The 15,698-nt window shown below is 42.8% G+C and overlaps 1 protein-coding gene and 1 pseudogene across 5 annotated transcripts in view; one reads left to right on the forward strand and one right to left on the reverse strand.

Moving 5' to 3' along the window:
* Positions 1–235: 235 nt before the first annotated feature.
* Positions 236–2,182, reverse strand: LOC140709886 (uncharacterized; annotated as a pseudogene).
* The window catches only part of EPB41L4A (erythrocyte membrane protein band 4.1 like 4A), a 275,434-nt gene continuing 260,629 nt past the window's right edge, over positions 894–15,698 (forward strand). For 4 of the 5 annotated variants that reach the window (XR_012090887.1, XM_073010770.1, XM_008014131.3 and 1 more), the window contains exon 1: positions 894–2,279. Coding sequence is in view for 3 of the 5 variants with exons in the window: in XM_073010770.1 (XP_072866871.1) it covers positions 2,181–2,279 (99 nt within the window). In the remaining 2 variants the exon portion in view is untranslated. The remainder of the gene's footprint in view (positions 2,280–15,698) is intronic. The other variant, XR_012090888.1, reaches the window with a different exon arrangement.

Below are 15,698 nucleotides of genomic sequence, written 5' to 3' on the forward strand. Positions count from 1 at the left end.
GTCTCGGTTGGATATCGAGGTAAAGAATGAAAATGTTAAGCCATCTTTCAGTCACATTTGGTAACTTGTGTCGGGAATACTGTATGACAGAAAAGAAAAGCCTCCACAAGCAGAAATGCTAAAATCTAGCATAGTAAGGTGTCACCTCGTAAATCAGGCAAGACTTTGACAGTAAAACAAAGCTGGACACGGAATTTGATGAGAAATTAAAAACCTGCGTCAATTTCACAGAAAATTCAGAAGATAGAGTTTTATTCACAGTCTAGGTAAAGTTCAGAAATTTATATTGCAGTTTGGCAGTTGTGCTGATCCTGTGTTTGGATGGGGTCACAATAGCAGGGAAGGCCGAGGTTTCCTACAGAAGCTCCTTTGTGGCAAATCACTATGAGACGAAACTCCGTCAAAGTCACCAATTGTTCATTTCATTTCTACTGTGCCACGGAAGCCTGGTTTTGTTTTAAGCGCCAACGTCCTAGGTTTTACGCAATTTTTTTAGCTTTGGCTACCCAGCTAACAAGTAGCAGAACTGTCAACTCTAAACTACGTCTGATGCGAAAGCTCTAACTCTAAAACTCAATATAGAGGTTTTACTCTGGGAGACGTCCCCTCAATTCTCCCCTAACTGCGACTCGCATTAACTCCTGCTGGTTCCCAGCTAGAGAGCACAGATTGCACCTGCTCCGAAGCACAGCGGGTCTCAGCCGCCTCCGCAGCTCAACCTCGGCTGCCTGTGCACGGACATCAGGACCCACCAGGGGTCACTGCAGCTTCAGAGCTATTGTGCCCCTCAGTCCTGGACGCGGCCGACCGCGCGGAGGGAGTGGGATTGGGACAGCCGAACGGTGGGGTCCGAGCAGCACCGTGTCTTCTTCTCCCCACCCAGCCTCCAGGTCTCCCGGGGAAACGGACGCAGCGAGCGCTGGAAGGACCCGTGGCTTGGGGGCAGCGTGCGGCTTTGCAGCGTGGACTTGCCGGCACCTCGCCGCTGGTACCACCTCTGCCCTGCCCTCCGCCCCCAGCTGATACCCCGCCCAGAAGGGGCTCCCCTGCCGCGGCCAGTGCTGGACCGGGGGGGTGGGTCCGCTTCGTTTCAGGGCATTTTGCAGACGCCTGAGCCGGACCCGTATGCACCTGGGCTGCTCCCGCCCGGGGCACCACCCCTCGCGCGGCCAAGTGAACTTTCCCCGGAGCCTCCGCGGCCTGGCGCGCCCAGGGAACACCCCCCGCCCGCCTGCCTGCCCGCCCGCCCGCCGCGTTCCCAGCTGGGGCGTCGCTCCTCCGCCCGCAGGTCCCCGCCTCCCCGCTTTGCTGAATGTCCTGAAGAAGCCGCGCTCCGCCGCCGCCGCAGGCATTCCCGGAGGGAGAGCTTGAACTTGGCTACACAAGGCCACCCGTAATCAGCTCGGGGGTCCCCAGACAGGAGCCACAGCCCGCGGCAAGCTGATCTACCCTCGCTGGTCTGGGTAAGGAGCCCGCTGCCCTTTCCCCCCTCTTCCGGCTCCTCAGCGCCCGCGGCTGGGGACGGGGTAGCGGACGGAGCGACGACCCTTGCCTGTGCCCCTGCGCCCGTGGTCGGGGCGTCGTGGGTGCTCCTGACACAAAAGAAAAGCCCAGCGCTCCTTACTCGGCGGACCTGACCCGGGGCTGCGGGGCGGGGTCGCGGCTGGAAGTGCGCGCCCGCCGGGGACTCCGCAGGCCGATCGGAGGCCAGGACGTCGGGGCCGCGCTCAAATCCGTGCGGCAGGAGGGAGCCGCAGCGCTTCCAGGGGCTTCCAAGGCCGGGGAGGTCCTCGAATTCCCGTCCCTCCCTTTTCTGGTCTCTTGCCCCCACTGCCGGGAGACTTTTGTCGTCCCCAGGACTGCGGGAGGGGCCCCGCGCCCCCGCCTTCGGAGGAGCCCGAGCCTCAGGATGCGCGGGGACGCGCCGCCGCCCTCCGCGCCCAGTTCCGCAGGCGCTTCCCAGGCGGCTCCCGGGCGCTGACTCTCCCGGGCTTTTCCGCCCTTCTCGCTCCTGCCCTGCCGGGCGGCCTGGCGGCCCGTCCCTGGACCCCGCCGGGAGCTGCTCCTCTCGCCCTGGCCCCGGCGCGGACAATAAATTAATGCATCGCGCTTGAGTGGAGGGGGCGGCTGGGCGCCTCAGTGGCAGCTTTCTCTCTTGACTGGAGACGGCCACAACCGACATGGGCTGTTTCTGCGCTGTTCCGGAAGAATTTTACTGCGAAGTTTTGCTCCTGGATGAGTCCAAGTTAACCCTTACCACCCAGCAGCAGGGCATCAAGGTGGGTGCGGCCGGGAGCGCGTTCCGGGGGTTGGCGGCAGGGCGGGTGCGGGGGTCCATCGCTTTGTCTGAGGGCTGTCACCGGTGGGTCGAGGGCGGCGGCCACGGCTCTGCGCGGTGGGGAGGGGAGGCCGCTGTACTCTGCGCGCAGGGAGAGGGCGGACGTGCCAGGGTGAGTTAACTTTGAGTTTCTTCATAAAGCAAAGTTGAGTTTGACGTTTCAAAGGTTACTTAGCATACCGACTCCCAGCAGCACCCCAAAACTCTTCCCCAAACCGGTTTTCTCCAAAAGCCTCTGGGTCCCCCGCAGCTCTCAAAGAGGGGCAGAATGGGTTATACCGGCTGCTTCCCACCACAGTGTGGAAGGCATGGTTTCCCTCGGCTTTGTTGAAGGCGTTTTCCTTGACAGTGTGATTAGGGAAGTGAACTAGTTCACTCCGTGAAACAAATTAATGGGTCATTGTGATTGTTTTGCGTGGGTTTGTAGTTGGGTAATGCTACGTTTGGACGGAAAGTATTTTCCCTTTCTAGAGCGACCTGGGTTTATCCTCACATTTAAGTAAACATCTTTCAAAGCGACCCAGTAATAACTTTGCTCCTGTTTGTGGGTCATTAAAATGCAATCACTACATTAACCTAGAGAACCCAAACAAAAAGGCAGCCAAGCTCGCAGAGATCCTCTTCCTTGTATTTGATGAGAAGGTACTTATGTTTGTAGTGACAACCTGACCGTTGCGCCTGCGTGCAACAATGTTAACTACCTAAACGAAGTGTAAATCCGGAGCGTTTTGTTGTTTTGTTTACCTTTCTCTTTCAGTTTTAAATCACTAAGGCGTTTTAGATAAGGCAGCAGCTGAATCTGGCGAAGGGAAACCGCCCCCCCCCCCCCCCCCCCCCCGCTCTGATAGAGCTGGCTTTCTGAGAAATCGAGTTCAGGCTGCCAAGTATCCTCTCTTTTTTTTTTTTTTTTTTTGAGACGGAGTCTTGCTCTGTCGCCCGGGCTGGAGTGCAGTGGCCGGATCTCAGCTCACTGCAAGCTCCGCCTCCCGGGTTTACGCCATTCTCCTGCCTCAGCCTCCCGAGTAGCGGGGACTACAGGCGCCCGCCACCTCGCCCGGCTAGTTTTTTGTGTTTTTAGTAGAGACGGGGTTTCACTGTGTTAGCCAGGATGGTCTCGATCTCCTGACCTCGTGATCCGCCCGTCTCGGCCTCCCAAAGTGCTGGGATTACAGGCTTGAGCCACCGCGCCCGGCCCAAGTATCCTCTCTTAGTCTCTTCATGTCAGAAGTGAATCATAATGGGGTAGGCCCTGGGCATTTCCTTTTGTGAATCAGTTTTTACATAGTTTTATGCACACTAGGATAACTATTCCTGGCTAAAAGTTTCAGCGTTGGTGTTGTCATTCTTAGTATACAGAATTCCAATTTCATAGGTCTAATTCTTTTGCAGGAGAAAGGAGTAAAAATAATCAGTTAAAGCTACAGGATTGTTAACCCTTTCCTTTAGGGGGTTGTTTTGAATATTATTTCCCCAGTAATTATAATGAGCAAAATTCAGTTCTATTCTCAAATAGTGTTTCCTTTCAAGACCAATAAAATAGACTCTTTTGGGGGAGGGTGTACCTTTTGTATTTTTAACTTTTCTTTATGTTCCAAAATATTTCTCCTCTCACCCGCCCAATGAAGTCAGGAAAATATTATAACTTACAAGATGATGTAACATTCTTTGGTGTACTGTATGAATAAAATAGGCAAAAATCACAAAAACATTCTAAATTCTAGATAATATATAGATTCTTTATGGTGTTGAGATAGAAACAGTTAGAAAAAGGTAACTGATGATCAGATACCAAGACAACAAGGAAATGTTTTTGAAGTGCAAAGTCTAAATTATCTGGAGTCTAAAGTCATCTGGAGTGTGAGCTTCCTATTTAATCATGAAAGTCATGCCTGTCAGCTGTAGAGCACGTACATTATTCTGCCAAGAGAGCAGCCAAGACTTGGGATCAAATGGAATAATTTTGTGAAAGAAACATGAATCAAAAATCCTGATCCATAATTATTTCTTATAATCCAATGGTGCTTATCTTGTTTTACAAATAGGCTGAAAATTGGTGAGTGATTCAAAGGCAACAGCAACTATGTAATACTGTTATTTTGGATATGGGCTATATAACTAAACAATAATTTAAGCAGGCTTTTGTTGGAAGCAATCATTTAACAACAGTCTTGGCCTCTGTCCTTGTCACAAAAGCATGCCACAATTATTTTGATGGCCATGTGTGTAACGCAGATGTCAGCTAAAGCTAACCACATTATCTTCTATGCTACCTTAAAAGTGTATGTGTTAAACACCTACCTACCCTTGGCATGTGCTAAATTAAATTTATTTGCATATTTATAAGTGGTATGTATGAAAAAACATCTTGCATGTAGATGGTATTCAAACATTGGATGAACATGTGTATATTCTGTACTTACTGGACATTTTTAAAAACTTTTTCCTAACCTTCATGTATTACAGTGCATAGGTACAATTGATGTATATTGCATTAATTACATAAAATTAACTCCAACTGTAGTTTGTAAATGAAAAAGTAAACAGTTACTTCAAAGTTAATAGCCAATAGCTACCGTTATGGTGTTTTTCCTTGAGATAGTATACTTGGTAATTTTGATTACCACTAATTAAAGTCAAAATTAGGCAACATCAATTAGCCTACTTTTGTCTGAAATTAACTAGAAAAATCTCTATTTTTCAAAAGCATTTCCTAACATTTATTTTGTGATTACTCTTTTTCCTATTCTATCTTAGATGAAGATGGCTAATTTTACATTAAAATTATGCACACATTTCATTTCTTAGTAGAAATAATTTTACTGATTCCTAAATGGTTAGTTGAGAATTTACTTATGTTACTGTTAAAATAATGCACTGTGAATTAGAAAAGATTAATTATAGCAAGTTAAGGTGGAAGAAGTATGAGAGAATCTTGGTAAACATTTTCTCTGTGTGTCATTTTGAAAAACATTCTTTGGATTTGTTTAAGCACCAAATTACAAATAGAAAAGTTAGTTATGAAGTGATTTTTCTACAACTTAGATAAGTTTTTCATCAGTGTTAGAAGAAAAATTAATGTGTCACCATGAAAAGTGTTTCAGCCTGAAGATAACAGTTACTCATCTTATATGGTAAGATGAATATCATTTAAATGGAAAATAATTTTATTTCCATTTAATTTCCATTTAAATGGAAAATAATTTTCTGTTAAAAAAATACCAGAAAAATAAAACACAGTATCTTTGTATCCCTGTTAATGTTACCGGGAGATATTTGCCTTTTTTACTTGCTTTAGGAACAACCTCACCTCGATAGCAGAGTCTTATTCATGCAGTTCAGAGTTTGAACCTTATCCGAGATTTGCAAACTCAAGTTTATATAACTGAAAGCTATTGGTTGTGTGTTGAGCCCTACAATAGGTTTTAGCTGTTTGTCTTTTGCTGCTATCTCTGTTGTTTATTCAAGTAAGGATTTCTGCTATGGTTGGTCTCTGTTGTTAGAGTAATGTTTGTTCTGGGAAACTTTTGTTGTGTCCTTTCTAGTTCTCTGTGCTGAGGGAGGTAGATAACGTTCTTTTTGTTCTCTTAGCAAAACTTGAATGTGGCTCAGACTACTTTTCTAGGTTTTCATTTGGTTAGCAAAACATTTTCAGGAAAACAAAAGTCACAAGATTTGATTATAAATTTAATTCTCAAAATTGCTGCTACAAATATGAAATAGATTAGTATTTTCATTTTGGCAAGATTTTAGTCCTCTGAGTAGTGTGATGAATGTTTAGGTGCTCATTTTTCCCTATGAGTATTGACTAAACTAATGAAACCAATATGACAGTAAGATGAAGATTCCATTAACTTCTTTTAAATGGCTTTGTTAAGGTGTACCATACATTTCGCCCAGTTAAAGTGTATAGTTCATCCATTAACTACTAAATAATGTTACTTTGCAATCATCCTGAGGTTCGTGAGGGAATACTGTGAGTTTCCATGCTTTGATCGGAAATTTCCTAATAAGCTAGAAAAACAATCATAAGGCAAGGGCTTAAATTCTGTGCATCTCACTTACCAAAAATTACAATTTTCATTCACTTTGGACTAATGAATAAAATATCTCAGAAGATTGGGGAAAAAATGAAAAGCAATTATGTTAAGTTTATAAGTGAATACTCTTATCTTTTGGCATAAGATGAACTGTGTATAAATAGCCCCTCAATTTTACAAGAAGTTATTATTTATCATCCATGACTTGAATGTGATTTTATAACTGTTTAAGGGGGAAAGCATTGTTACCTCCAACAGCTTATGGCTGTCCCTCCCTAGGTGCTTCTGGTATTCTTGGTTGATAGTGAATTACACTTTTTGCAGTCCAGTTACTGTGTGTGTTCTTGAATTCTATATTGGTAAGCTTGAACTACCTTGAACTCCCTGTGGGAGTTTATCCTGTCTCTTGTAGGATACTTAGCAGCATTCCCTGCCTCCTCTTACCGGATGTGTGGCACCTCTTTTCCAATAATGATAATCAAAAATGTCCCCCCATGTTGCCAGATGTTCCCTGATGGGCATAATCACCCTCTGTTGAGAACTACTGTCATAGAGGATAGCAACTTCCTTTGTTCTTGTGTCTTTGGTGCACAGGTTCAACATTGAATGCAGGGTAACTTTTAGATGCCTTCTATTTTTTCTTTTCCCCCCCTCTCTTTTGGAATGGTGAGTTGTTTACCTCATATTCAGTGAAAACAATATGTTATCTTTATCTTGCTTCGTATCTTTACACTTGCTTCATATCTTTATACACAGAACAGTACCTGCAATGATTAAAAGCATAGACTCTGAAGTCAGATTACCTAGGTTTAAATTTTGGCACTGCTAATTACTTACTAGCTGTGTCTTTTCTGAGTTTCAGTTTCCCTGTCTGTAAAATGAAGAGGAATGATATATAGTATTCATCTTCTACATTCATGCTGTCTTGCACGTGAAAAGCACCCAGAAAATTTTAACTTTATTCCACCTTTCCTCCTCTTCTCTTCTTGTTGTAGTGGCTCATTCCTTCCTAGAGATAAAGTCCAAACTTCATTGTTTGACTTAGCACTCTACCTGATCTAGCCCTGCCAGTCCAAGTGACTTGCCCTCTAGGTATGTAGAAACTGCTCACAGTTTCCCAGATATTCCAGATTGTTTTGAGACTTTATGCCTGAGATTCCTGCTGATTAGTTTACCCTTTTGTCTTTCCCTAAACACATCCTTATCTGAACCATCCTTGAATCAAGTGTCCCATCTGCTAGGCAGCCTTCACTTCTGCCTGACCAAGCAGAGGTAGGTGCCTGTTTGTGCCTCACACATCCCCGTTACAGCATCTGTCACATTGCATGCATTATTTCTGGACACATCTGTCTCCTCCAGCAGCCTGTGAGCGCCTACCTGTGATCCCCGGGAGTCAGAGCTATATACTTCATGTAGTAGATGCTTATTAACTATAATTTGGTAGAAGAATGAGTGGAGTGTTACAGCTGAAATAGGCTATATTGAAAATCTTCTAGATAATGGGGTTCCTTTGCCATTTTATTTTTACTAGAAAAGACCCTAGAATAAAGTGAATCTCACTGTGAAAAATCTGTTGCCAAGATACTCTAATTTTTATATTCATAATGGGTAGAAAATGAGCTGGTGCAGTGGACTGAATGCATGCAGTACATTGAAAAGCTGACTACTAGCAGCTATTTCAGAAAACATGAATCACACCATTTTTGTATTTTGTAAGTACCAGGTCTTTCTCTTTTAAATTTAGTGCTCCCCTTCCAACCTGAGTCTTTCGGAGGAAGAGCATATTTCCTGAATGGAAAATAGATCCTCACACTTTAGTGACTTTTCTTCCTTGTCTTCTATTCTTGAAACTGTCTGAGAACCGTGTTGGTGGGTTTGACAGTGGGGGTTTATGCTATTGTGAACCAGTACTGTAATTTTTAATCTTGCTGAAATACCTGTCTTACTCTTGAAGCTGTATAAACCTAATCTGACACTGCTCTAAGGCATAGTGGAAAAGATGACGTAAATACTTTAAATACTGAGTTTTTATGAAAAAAATATATTTTTCATTCTGATGCAAAGTGCATTTGTCTGTAGGCCTGTTGTAAACATGACAAGTCAGAGATCAAACTGGCTGCATCTATGGCTCCTGCCTCTCTGAGATTGACTACTTTGGTTCAGCTTTATCTCTGACAATTTTAATCACATCTGAAGCTCCTGCATATTGCTCCTGGTCATCCTGCTTTGGGTTGTGATGACTAACGACCATTTGTTTCTGCACCACAAGTTTTGTTTCCACGTTTCATATGTTAAGATTAAACAGGCACCTGTTATCACATGTCCTGGGCATAGATTCAGTGTGCTAAATTCAGGAACCAGTCAGTTTACTTTGTGACTCAAAAACCTTGTAAGTACAATATAGAGTGTCTATACCATTCTAAAAAATGTGGATTGCATTCCTGTGTCCTCTGAGCCATGCATGTATTTCCTGTGTTCTTTTTTAAGTGAAATAGTCATTATTTCTTAATGCTGCCTATTGTTAATCCCTTTCTCTATAACTACACACTCTTGCAAAGAGATTCATCAAGGACTGGAATAGTTCCTCAGGAGACTGTGCTAATAATCACTGAAGACATAAAGGGCCCTGCTGCCCTTCCAAAATGTGTGAGAAGTTTGTTTTCCAGCACAGGATATTGACATGCCAAGAGGAAGTTAGAACAAGAGAGACGGGCAGGCAAGGAAAACGGAGAAGTGCTGAGCGATAGCTCACACAGACAATAACCAAAGGGTCAGATGGCAAAGGAGGAATCAGTGGACCGAGACTGCAGAGGGAACCATGTGCTGCAGCGTATTGTTTAGGGACACCTTTGGAGCCCTCGGGAAAGGGCATTTAGTAATGCCCAGTCCTCAGCTTGGGGGGAAGATGTTTCAGAGGTTGGTTAGAAAGTGCTTTGTTTAGAGAACAGTGGCGTGGATGAGTGAGGTTCAGGTTGTTGAGCTAGGCCACAGAGACCATTTGAGTTGTTAAATCACTCAGGTCCCACCTTCAGCTTCATCAGACCTGTGTTTGAGAAGCAAGCTTGGAACCTCTGCTGCCTTAATTGTGACTTGTCAAAAATTGGTTTTTCTCTGCCATCCTCACTGCTCCTCACTTAGTTTGGCCCTTCCACCTGGACCAGCCTCCTAATAGGAGTGCTGTATGGTCACCATCAGTCTTTCTCCTTCCTGCTCCCTGTCCTGTGTTCAATCAAATCCTGGTCTGCCTCATAATTACTGGCTTTATGATTGGACAAGTGCTTTTTCTTTTGCTAGCCCCAGTTTCCTCATCTGTAAGCTGAGGGGCATGATATCTGCCCCATAGGATGACTGTGAGAATTTGAGGAAAGAATTTTAGGTACATTGGACAAAAGGTGCTCAATAAATGATAGCTATTACTATGTATGATGTATTATTTATGAATACATTTATTTCTGAATTTCAGTTTGGGATATCGAATGTCTGCCACCCCTGCCTAAGGTGGCACAGGTTCTCTGAGGGGTATGGGTGGTTGTCAGAAGTGGGAGAGCAGTGGTGGTTTGATATTCATAGATATTTGTCAGATCTGTCTGCAGGAGAAATAGTATCATGTTCCAGTTGTGCATCTACTCACATTGCCTCAACCTTTCCATTCAGATGTGGAATGCTGAAACTCCACATCTGTACCTGTAGTCCCAGCTTCCTTATTTTCTGGATTCTGATCGCTTACTAGATTCTGCACTAGATGCCTAAGCCTGCCATCACTACCCTCCTCTAGATCTGCTTATCTTCCTGTGCTTCCGAGTTTGATGAATGATCTCACACTCTTATCAGTAAAGATGCTTTGGTCACCAGTTATGGAGGCCCCACTGCAAACTGCTTGAACATGAGGAAGTTTATTAGCTCACCTCTCAGTTAATCCAGGGGCAAGGAAAGGAGGTTCAGGGTGGGTCAGTGACATCAAGGTCCCAGCTTCTCTCATTTCATCCTTGCTCTGCCATCTTGGAGTCAGTGCCATCCTCAGGCTGTAGCAGTGGCCAAATTCTAGAGATGAGGAGGTGATATTTGTATATGGCAATATGTAGGACAGTAATAGAAGCAGTCTTTTCTTGGACAAAGGCTTTCTCCTGAAGTCCTCCAGCAGACTTCCCTTGAGTCTTTTAGCTAGAATGAGTCTCATCGCCATTCGTGGGTGATAAGGGCAATGGGATCACCTGTAGAATAAAGGGTCTTTCCTGAAGCTGGGTGGGAGTGGAGTCAGTTTCCCTGAGGCCAGTGGCTACATGGGGGAGGGGCTCAGGAAGGAAGGAGAAGAGTTGTGGGTGCTGTTGCCACCGTCAGTCCCCTCTACCTCTTGGGTCAGGATCCTTAAGTTTCCACATCCTTCCAGGTCTTGGAATTCCCACCTTCTAAACTTCTTCCAAATTGTTTCTTTTCCCCGTTTTCATTGCTGCTGCACGAATTCAGGCCCTTCTCAATTCTCAACTGGACAATTTGCAGGGCCTCATAATCCCTGCAAGGTCCCTACCTCCAACATTAACCGCCTGCATCTAGAGTGGTCTTTTTTGCCTCCTGCCTAGAATACTTTATGTCTAGTCAGCCTCTGTGCTTGGGTTAAATTCCTAGCTGGGGGTGGCAGTAACCTCCTTTCTATTCTTTCTACCACCATTTCCTCATAACTGTCTGATACTCTAGGCAGAGAGAGCTGCTTCCTAGTCTCTGAATTATCCACATTCCCTCTCACCTTTTCTGTGTAGAAAGCCCCGCCCACCTCCTTTTGTTTGAGTGAAATATCAGCCATCATTAAGCAGAGTTCTGCCTAGGTTTCACTTTTCTTTTTTGAAGACTTCTCCTTGGTGGGGAGCTGGAGAGACCCTCTTCTGACCCTAATCCAGACTGCATTTCATTGCAGTACTTTCTGTACTTTCCTGCCCACCTCGACCTGGGAGGAATACAGTGAGATGAAGAGGGCATAGGCTTTTGTCATAGATAAATCTGGCTTTGAGTCTCCCTCCTGTTGGTTAGTGCTGTGAACGTGGCCAAATCACCCTCTTTGAGTTGGCTTTCTCATCAATAAAAAGGGTAAGGCTCTCCACTTTATCCTGGGATGGATACATGAAACCCTTAGCTCCTTTCCTGGTGAGTGCTAGCAGCTGTTATTAGGGATGGAAAGCCTTGAGGGAGAAAACTAGGTCGTTTTTATGGGATTCCCAGTCAAGCCTAGTTCCTAAGGAGTAGTAGGCATCAGTGAATAAGTGTTGAATTAATCTGAATAAGAAAAAGTACCTTTATGTTGACATAAGCTAATTAATCTGAGAAAGAGAAAGCATCCCTCTCCTTTCCTTTTTCTAGGTGTTCTAGGTATACTTGCTTGACTCAATTTCTTAATTTTAAAAAACTTCTATACTGTACAATTTACCCATTTAAACTGTCCAATTCAGTGGTTTTTCTTATGTTTATGGAATTGTGCAACCATCACCACAATCAATTTTATAAGATTTTCATCCCTGAAGAAAGAAACTGCAAACCACTCTCCATTTCCTTCCAACCTTCCATCCCCCACCCCCACCACTGTGTAACCACGAATCTTTCTGTCACTATAGTTTTGTGTATTCTGGACATTTCATATAAAAGGGGTCATATGATATATAGTCTTTTGTGACTGTTTTCCTTCACTTGAAATAATGTTTTCAAGATTCATTTACAATGTAGCACGTATCAGTACTTTGTCACTTTATTGCTGAATAATATTCCATTGTATGGATATACTATATTTATTTCATCAGTTGATGGTCTTTTGGGTTCTTTACACTGTTTGGCTATTACAAATAATGCTATGAAGAATCATGTACAAGTTTTTGTATAGACATATGTTCTCATTTAATTTAATAATGCTTTAATTTCTCTTGTGTATATACCTAAGAGTGGAGTTGCTGGGTCATAAAGTTTAACAGTTTGAGGAGCTTCCAAACTGTTTTCCACCATGACTTCATCATTTTATATAAGGGTTCTAATTTCTCCACATTCTCACCAGCACTTGTTATAAGTCTGTCTTTTTTTTTTATTGTTATCCTATTGGGTGTGAAGTAGCATCTTACTGTGTTCATTTGCATTTTTCTCTGGTGACTAATGATGTTGAGCATCTTTTCTTGTGCTTATTGGACTTTTTTTTTTTTTGAGATGGGGTCTCGCCATGTTGCCCAGTCTTGTTTGAAGTCCTGGCCTCAACTGATTCTTCCAAAATGTTAGGATTACAGGCATGAGCCACTGCACCTGGCTGTATTGGTCATTTGTATATCTTTTTGGGAGAAGTGTCTATTTACATTGTTTGCCAGTTTTAAAAACTGGTTTGTCTTTTTGAGTATAAGAATTTAAAAATTCTAAATGCAAGTTTATTATCAGATGTTTACTTTGCAAATATTTTCTCCCATTTGGATCATCTTTATACTTTCTGAAGGGTTCCTTATATACCCACAAATTTTTGATTTTGATGAAGTCCAACTTATCTATATTTTTTCCTTTGTTGTTTGTGCTTTTGGCGTCATATCTGAGAAACCATTGCCTAACGTAAGGCCTGAAGATTTACTCTTATGTTTGCTTTTAAGATTTTTATAGCCTAGGTCTTACATTTAGGTCTATGACCCATTCTTCATTTGCACATGTCCCAGCACCATTAGTTAAAAAGAGTGTTTTCTTCCATTGAATTGTCTTGGCACCCTTATTAAAAAAAATCAATTAACAGTAAATGTGAGGAGTTATCTCTGGGCCCTCAATTCTATCCCATTGATCTACATGACTATCTTTATGCATCTTGTTTATTTTTACTAGTTCCTTGGTAAGGTAGATGTGGGTAATTCAATAGAGAAAACATTCCTGGTTTAAAACATTTAATATTTTTGAGAAAAATTTCCTGTAAACTTCCTGGGAGCAGCGACACTGTATATTTTGCCCACTGTTAAATCTTCAAGAACCTGAAAGATGCCGGGCACATGGTGGTGCTCAGTAAATATTTGTCAAAAGACTGATTGAAAGATTGTTTTAGTTCTGCTGCTGCTATTGCTTTTATAACTTAAAACTGTGCTTGAATATTTAGATTTCCAAAACTTTTCCCTACAAGCTCTGAGTGTTATTTATGTTCTGTTAAGGATTTGCCTTTGGTTCTTATAGGCTTTTTCTGTAAATCCCTTGGTGGAAGACTGGAAAAAAGGGTATTTGCATAGGTTTTATGAATAATTTTTGGTAGGTTTGACAGGTGAAGATGTTAATGTCATTTAAATATGCATGGATTTTCATCTATTATCTTGAAACATATTTAGCAGGTGTTAGAGTGCAATGTGTGCTGCTGCCCTTGCAGGAAATAATGTAGACAGCTGGAAGACTGCCTCTGAACACACACACCCTTCCCACCTCCATGACTTCCTTTCAACCTTGAACTTCAGGGATTTCTAGCAGGATTGTAGGTTAAGGCCTTTGGAGCAGCTGTGGCTTTGTGGAATTGGACTACAATCCTCTATGACTGAGGGAAATTGTGGCAAGTCTTAGTGGTATCAAAACTGGCATAATATAAGCTTTACAGTCTTTTCTGGATTGCACATTTTAAAAGTCAGTAGTATTCAAACACTTGAAAAATCTCAATAAATGTGTGAACTACAGCTCCCTTTGTCAAGAGAATCTCAAGCGTTCAGAATCTAGATAATGTCATAGCATCGCAAAAATCTTTCACACTAACTCGTTTCTGCTTGTCACTGCTTTTTCCTGTCAGCCTCTCATGCTTTTGCCCAATAGTTCTACTGTCTGATCCTCTGCACCAAAGCTGCGTGCAGTCCCATATCCTCAGTTAATTCAGCCCCACGATGCTACATACAGTGCAGCAGACAGCCAGGACAAGAGCGTGGAAGAGCTGGCATAATTACGACAGACTGGATTTCGGTTATGATGGAAAGTTAGGCTGGACATGGACATTTGGAGTCATCTAATCCAGCCCACACTTTCTACAGGGGAGGGAACAGAGACCTTAGCACGTGGGCCTAGACTCTTCTTTCTGGTTTTTCTCCTGGTTGTTTTTTTTTTGGTGCTCACTCACTCCGTGTCTTTGCAGCATGGAAGGGAAGAACTGAGAACTGGTTATAGAGTCAGAAGTCAGAATTTACTGGACATCATGTAGATTCACTGCCAATCCCATCACCTTCCATACTCCTAACTGCCCCCTTCCCTTCTCCCCATCCCCAGCCCTTAAGTTAAGTCATCTCAGGCCTCTGGTCTGTTCCCATTACCTTAGCATTTGGATTTGTGGAACTCTTCCTGGTTAGGTTCTGTGAGAGAGACTGTCTTCTGCTTGAGGGAAGCTTTAAAAAAATTACATAAGGGATTGCTTGCGTGGAATTTCTTTTCAGAATGATACTTATTGCATTGCATTTTAATGTTTAGTATTAGAGCTTATGTCACTGAGTGTTTCCTTGGTCTTTATTTTGTAAAGCCTTTTCCCTCAGTTCTTAAAGCTCCATGCTGCATATCTCTCCAGGAAAGAAAATTAAAAACTGATTAGTGACCCTTCTTATTGCCTGAGGAAGGGTGCAGAGAAGAAAGCAGAAAGGTAAAATTGCTCTTTTGTTGAAAGGTTTCAGATGGACCAATCATCAGGAGGCTAATAGATCTTTTCCCTTGATAATGATTATTTTGTGCTTCTGCTGCTGTTTACAAGGGCGCTTGGAGGATTTGCAAATTTTCCAGAATTCCTTAGGGAGCCTGCTTCTCTTTCTTTCAGACACTTTTTTTACATCATGTTCTCCAGCAGTTATTTGAAGATAAATAGGTTTTGAGTGTGAGCGTATATTGGGGTCTGGACCAATGCTATGTGACCGTAATTGTAGATTTGGATTTGTGAACTCAGTTCTACAAGAATATATTCAGAGCTTATTGTGTACCTAGTAGCATCCAGGATTTCTGGTAGGGATAATGAAATAAAGGGAGGACTCTTGCCTGTAGAAGTTTAGCTGTTAGGTGGAGAGACAAACATTTACTTATAATATGAGACAATTTATAATCAAGTATTGGGTCATGTGGTGGAGATTCTTAAGAGGTACAGAAATACTTGTAAGAAATTGTTTCTTATATACCAAGGTGAGGTTAATCAGGAAAGGTGTTTTAGAAAAAGTGAATATAGGTTGAACTATATTTCAAGATCTAAAATATTTCAGATTCTAGGGTGGTAATATAGTGTATGTATTATGTAGCATCCCCGATCAGCTTTGGGGAGGCACCTCATAAAACAAGGACATAAATTGGATATTCACAAAAGTAGATACTATAAGTAGCCTTATACTAGT

This window comes from Chlorocebus sabaeus, chromosome 23 (assembly GCF_047675955.1).
Source record: "Chlorocebus sabaeus isolate Y175 chromosome 23, mChlSab1.0.hap1, whole genome shotgun sequence".
Lineage (NCBI taxonomy): Eukaryota > Metazoa > Chordata > Mammalia > Primates > Cercopithecidae > Chlorocebus > Chlorocebus sabaeus.